Source organism: Hemicordylus capensis, chromosome 16 (genome assembly GCF_027244095.1).
Source record: "Hemicordylus capensis ecotype Gifberg chromosome 16, rHemCap1.1.pri, whole genome shotgun sequence".
NCBI lineage: Eukaryota > Metazoa > Chordata > Lepidosauria > Squamata > Cordylidae > Hemicordylus > Hemicordylus capensis.
Genome location: NC_069672.1, coordinates 16,041,382 through 16,047,381, shown reverse-complemented (window position 1 = coordinate 16,047,381; position 6,000 = coordinate 16,041,382). Strand labels below are relative to the sequence as shown.

The 6,000-nt window shown below is 48.9% G+C and overlaps 1 protein-coding gene across 9 annotated transcripts in view; it reads left to right on the top strand.

The window, feature by feature from the left end:
- Positions 1-2,107: 2,107 nt before the first annotated feature.
- Positions 2,108-6,000, top strand: part of PAX7 (paired box 7) — a 128,176-nt gene continuing 124,283 nt past the window's right edge. For 7 of the 9 annotated variants that reach the window (XM_053281489.1, XM_053281480.1, XM_053281478.1 and 4 more), the window contains exons 1-2: positions 2,108-2,387; positions 4,594-4,752. In XM_053281489.1, the coding sequence (XP_053137464.1) occupies positions 4,611-4,752 (142 nt within the window). In that variant the 5' untranslated portion in view covers positions 2,108-2,387; positions 4,594-4,610. Of the gene's footprint in view, positions 2,388-4,593; positions 4,753-6,000 lie in introns of those variants that run through there. The other 2 variants (XM_053281485.1, XM_053281483.1) reach the window with 2 other exon arrangements.

Genomic DNA, 6,000 nt, shown 5'->3' with positions numbered 1-6,000 from the left:
GAGTCTCCATCCATGTGATCCTCCATTGCCCCAACTAACTGGGCAGAGAGGCACCTTTCAGAGTGGTGTTCCTCTTCTATTTAGCGGGGGACGGGGGCGGGTTGGGAGGTCAACCCCAGCTCAGCATATCTTGCTGCCCTCTAGGGACAGGGAACCGTCGTCTTCTCCTTATTCTTCTCTTTCTATGTAAACTCTTTTGAGAAATGTGTCCAAAAGCAGCATAGGCATAGTATTGGTAGTGGTATCCTCAGGGGAAACCCAACAGCTGCCTGGTTGTCCCTGAAGGTGCGGGATCCCTTGGACTGCTTCTTCCTGATTGGTTGGGTCCCTATTTCTGGGAGGAAAATCAGGGCGTTTCCTACAAAGTAAATATCAGGCATCCTGTCCTGTCCCAGCTAGACAGCCATGGAGAACCTCTGGACACTTGGGAATGGCCGGATACCTATATCTGGTCAACATGCCGGTGAATGGGAGAATGAAATACGGAGGTCGTTCACACAATCAAAAACTGTGTTCTACCCGGGTTTGGGAGCTGTATGTACTCCCAGTTGTCAGTTGTGTAGAAGCAAGGTAGGGGAGAAAGATACCCTCCAGGGGCGTAGCAAGGTTGGAGTGGGCCCAGAGACAAGATTTTAAAATGGGCCCCCCCCCCAAAGTCCAGGGCCTCCGCACACCCCAGGCCCCCAAGGATTTAATAGCAATAGCAATAGCAATAGCACTTACATTTATATACCGCTCTATAGCCAGAGCTCTCTAAGCGGTTTACAATGATTTAGCATATTTAAGTCTGATATTCCAAAATAAGTATGCTGCCTGCAAATACATTTCACTGAATACACACACACACGTCACAATATATAGTGATATACACTGTATACTATATATTTGTGCTACTTTTAATGCCTAGAACACACTAGCAACGCTAATTATTAAAATGGTCCCCTCGCTGCAGATTAGCAAAGGAGACTTTCAACCATGCAGGGTGAGCCTATGTTTGTTTTCTCAGAATTCCGAACAAATTCAGTCAAGTTCGATTGCAGGAGGTTTTTCACAGGAGGCTTTTAAAGCCCTTTAAGACACATCTCCTCCTCTGGAATGGAGGTGCTGCATTCACATGTTGGCCAGATTTACCCTGAAGTCCCTGCGAGTTATTGGGGAGCAGTTCACACACAAGAAAAATAAAATAAAAGCACCACACCTGCTTCACAGTTCTCACTCAGACCTTCTGGGTTGCAAAACAACTTGAACATAAGTGCATTTATAAATGAATGAATGAATGAATAAAATTAATAAAATACTGTTCCAGAAGTTTTTGCAATTTTCTGCCATGAAACAAGCCACTTATAGGACTTTTTAGATAGTTTTTTTTAAGTCAGCAAATTTTCCAAGCTGTTTCAAAATAAATATTCAGAGACTTCTCAGTCCCTCCCCCCCCCCATATCCAAGCCCTATGGCAAGCAGATCCCTATATATGGGGGGGGGGGGCAGGAAGGTAACCACAAAAAGGAGTTCACACTCTACCTGGCCAATGCTGGTCTGGGTTGAGCAGGGCAGCAAGGGCTCTTCTGCTGCAGAGAAGACTCTGGCTGCCTCCTCCTTCCTGGCTGGCTTGGGCCCTACTCGAGTTCAGGCTTCACTGCGGCCTACACGGAGGCCTCCCTGGAAGCCCCATTGCCCACCCGCCGATCAGCTGAGAGGCGGGAGAAAAGGAGCTCTTGGCAGCTGGGCTGCTGCTTCCATTGCCGGCCAGCAGAACAAGCAGGAGAGACGGCGAAGAGGGCAAGTGGCTGAGAGGCTATGGGGCTGGGCAGGGGGCAATGGGGAGTCACATGAGGTGCCTCTGGGGGGCCCCTCCAGGCAGTGGGGCCCCCAGACAACTGTCTCCCCTTGCCCTATCATTGTTACGCGCCTGATACCCTCCAACCTCGCTTCCACATAATCACTTCTACTCAGGTTTTCCTCCTAGCTTGCTTCCACACAAAATTGGGAGCACAGCTCTCAAACCTTGGTAGAAGACAGTTTTTGATTGTGTGAATGACCTTGTGGAGTTTTTAGCATGGGTTTCTGACTAAAACCAGCCCTTCCTTTTCCCTAGGTATAAAAATGTTTGTCCACATCATCATCAGTCATCAGTTGTGGTCGTCATCATCATCATCATCATCATCATCATGCTATTCCTAAGTGCCCAAGGTGCTTCGCATCCTTTAAAAGCAAGACTCACATAACTACTGGAAGATGCTCCAAATCTGGGGTAAAATGTCGGTTTTAGACCTGGAGAACAACCACCAGCAACCAGATCTACCAGAAGATCCAGATTCCAGTGATCAAACACCACCTTGATGCTCTGATTAAGAGGTTGCCCTCCGCTGAGTTTGGGACCAGTTCAGGTATGTCACTTGTTGCTTGTGAAAGATGCACTGTTAGTTGTGTGAACTGTCTCCATCCAAAAAAAAAAAAAAAAGGAGGCCGTGGAAAGTTCTTTCTCTCACACTGGCCTCTGCGATGAACTCCTTCACACAGGCAAGTCAGCCCAAGCAATGGGGAAAGTGTATGAATCGGTGCCCATAGGAAGCCACAGTTCATGGGAGCCTCTCGCAGTTTTGCAGTTCCATGAAAAATGTTTGAACAGTTAAAAAGGCTGAGGAAGACCTGTGTTGGAATCCCTCCTCAATCGTGATCTCCTCAAGTGGTCCGAGGCCATGCCCTGCCTCTCAGCCTCACTTTCCCTGTCTGTAAAATGGGGTTAATAGTTCTGATCTCCCTTACAGGGCTGTTGGGAGCTAACTAGCTAATGGGCATAACTGTTAAGAAAAACAGCTGAGCTTTAAGATCACCAGCTGGGTCACTGCATCTGGTCTCACCACTCTTAGAGATGGGCCTGATGTTGACCCAGGACAGGATCCTGCAAGGGGGGGCAGTTAATTGTGGGGTTTTGGGGGGTTTATAATTGTGGAATGTTCCCCCTTTGAAGACTTGTCCCTTTGTTGGAGAATATCCCTCCTTTTTGATTATCCTGTGCTGTCAGACAGGATCTCCCTGCCTCCCACAACCAGATTGTTTCAGTTGCTGTCCTGTACTTTTATTGTTTAATTTCCACTGAAATTGTTTTTGTTAACTAAAAGTTTTTTAAAAATTGACTTTTTTTGGTAGAAGGTTGTGTCCTGGGCACACTTCTTAGGGTGTAAGCCCCACTGAATACAGTTGCATTTACTTCTCTGAGTGCATAGGGACTGCACAGGGAATTTGCTGCTTTAATACGAGACGGGGATACAAAAGCATCTCTAGGGCACTCATTAAAACTCATCAGTGATCATTCAAACAAAGTTGTCCAGCTAAGGGAGACGCTTGCCCCCCCCGCCCCCACCTCACGTATATCGGAAGACGTTGCTTGTATCGAATGTTAAACGTTGCGCTAAAATTCAGGTTGCAAAAGGTCAAAACTGATCCCTCAACCAGAAGTATCAATGGATTTCTGGAAATGTCCTTTTATGGAAACAGAACAACTGGAACTCCATGGCATGGGGACAGAAGGCTGGATTTGGGGAGGAGGAGACCATCCACTTTTTTCAGCATCTGATTTCTCCTTTCCCCCCGCCCCCTCTCCCCAACTCAGGAACTTAGTTTCTCCAAGGGTGGGGTGGAGTGGGAGGTGTCAGTTAAATTTATCCCCCAAGAAACAAATCATGGGAAACTCTGGAGAGTTGGTATATGGGGAGAATCTCACTGAAGATGGAATAGGATTTTAAGAAGTTGCAGCTTGATCCTATGTGTGTTTACTTGGAATATAGTAAGCCCTTCTTACTCCCTAGTAGGAACATAAGAACAGCCCGGCTGGATCAGGCCCAAAGCCTCTCCAGCCTCCTGTTTCCCACAGTGGCCCACCAGATGCCTCTGGGAAGCCCACAGGCAAGAGATGAAGGCCTGCCCTCTCTCCTGCTGCTGTTGCTCCCCTGCAACTGGGATTTTTGAGAGGCATTGTGCCTCGGAGGCTGGAGGTGGCCCATAGTCACCAGACTAGTAGCCATTGATAGTCCTGACCACCATGAATTTGCCCAAGCTAGTAGTGGGTCATTCTGGAGTTTTGTGGCACCCACTCCTGGGCAATGAAGAATCTTAGCCATGAATTCCACTGGCTTCAGTTGGGTCTACTCTTCAAGAAAGTGTGCCTAAGAGGTCTTCTTTCTTTGAACTCTTATGGGGAGGGGGTGTATTGGGGAATGGAGGGAGGTTGGCTATTCACTTGATGCCCTCTTATAACTTATTATTGGGGGCGCCCTAGAGATAAAGCGGAAGCTGAAGGGATGTCGTTTAGAATATTTATTGTTCACCCCCTTGCATGCCAGGATGGGACCCAAGCGACATACAGATGTTTTAATTAATTAATGACCAAAATAAAGAGATTTGATTTGATTGATTGATTAATACAAATGTTTTAATTAAATAAATATTGATACAAATGCTTTAATTAAATATTTTCATTCATTCATTCATTCATTAGTGCCACTGTTTTAATGTATTAATGTAAGGCTGCAATCCTAGGCAGACTTACTCAGGATTAAGCCTTACTTAAACGCACTGGGACTTCCCCCTCAGACAGGGGTTCCAGTCTGATGTCGTTGGACTACAACTCCTATCATCCGCAGCCACGGCGGCCTTTACTCTGGAACCGACCTCTGGCTGAAGTCGACATGCTTTGGACTGCATCATTGCAAGACTTCGCTTCACTCGGAAGTCGGTCAGCTCATCTCTTAGGTAAGCCTGCGTGTCGGGTGGTCATAGGAAGGTAGGAAGCTGCCACCTGTTGACTGAGTCAGGCCCTTAGTCCAGCTCGCTCAGGATTGTCCGCACTGACTGGCAGCGGCTTCTCCGAGGGTGCAGGCAGGAATCTCTCCCAGCCCTGTCTGTCTGGAGATGCTGCGGTGCTGGGGACGGATCCGGAGACCTTCTGGACCTGCAAAGCAGATGCCCTTCCAGTGAGTTAGGGCTCCCTCCGTCCCTGTTTAAAGCCAGATGACCCACAGCCAAGCTGAAAACCCCAAACAGCAGATGGCAAAACGCAGGAGGCTGCCTCATTTGTATGGGGCGCACTGAGTCACGCAGTAGGAGACCCCCTCCCTCCCTCCCTCCTTACCTCTCTCTGCTGGAGTGCTCAGGTATTCCCCCCACCCCCATTTTTCATCACACCCCTCTCTCTCCTCTGGCCACCTCTAGATGTGAAATTGGCATTTCATCCCTTTCACGCTGCTTAATTGCTGGGGTGAGGGGGGCGGCGTGTGGGGGGGGGGGGCGGGCGGAATAATTTTTTTGTTTAAAGTTATGGAGGAAATCCTCAGCACACGCCTAACAACCCCCTCCCGCCCCTAAAAATGCCCCCCACTCATTAACACTCCCCTCCCCTGATTTCCTTACGCTGGGGTGGTGTTGTTTTCCCTGAGTGGCTCATGCCCCACTCCTGTCCTCTCCCGCACCCCCCCCGCCCCCAATTTTCCAGTAAAGTAAAAAATCAAATCAAATAAAGCACTCCTTAAAAGACCACCACAAAGTCCCGAAGGGACAGCTGCGAATTAACCCTTCCTGCGGTTTGAACCAGCTGCCTCGCCATCCTCCAGGGGGGGTTTCGGACTCTGGGCCCCATTCGGAATGACGCTGAGGGGTTCATCCTGCTGCTGCTGCTGCTGCTGCTGCCACTTTCCTCTGCCAAGGCCCCAGCGTTCCCACCCTCCCAAAAATCTGGAGTGGCCGTTTTCTTATCACTATTCTTTGCATTGCATCCTGGAATCTGTGGCTAGCATTGTTAGTATCATCAGGATGCACCTTATGGTGCAACTCTTTCTTCTAGGAACATAGGACGCTGCCTTGTCAGAGTCAGGCCCTTGGTCCATCTGGCTCAGTATTGTCTGCACTGACTGGCAGCAGCTTCTCCCAGATTTCCGGCAGGGGTACCAGCCCCCGCTTGGAGGTGCTGACAGGGACTGAACCTGGGACCCTCTGCATGGATAG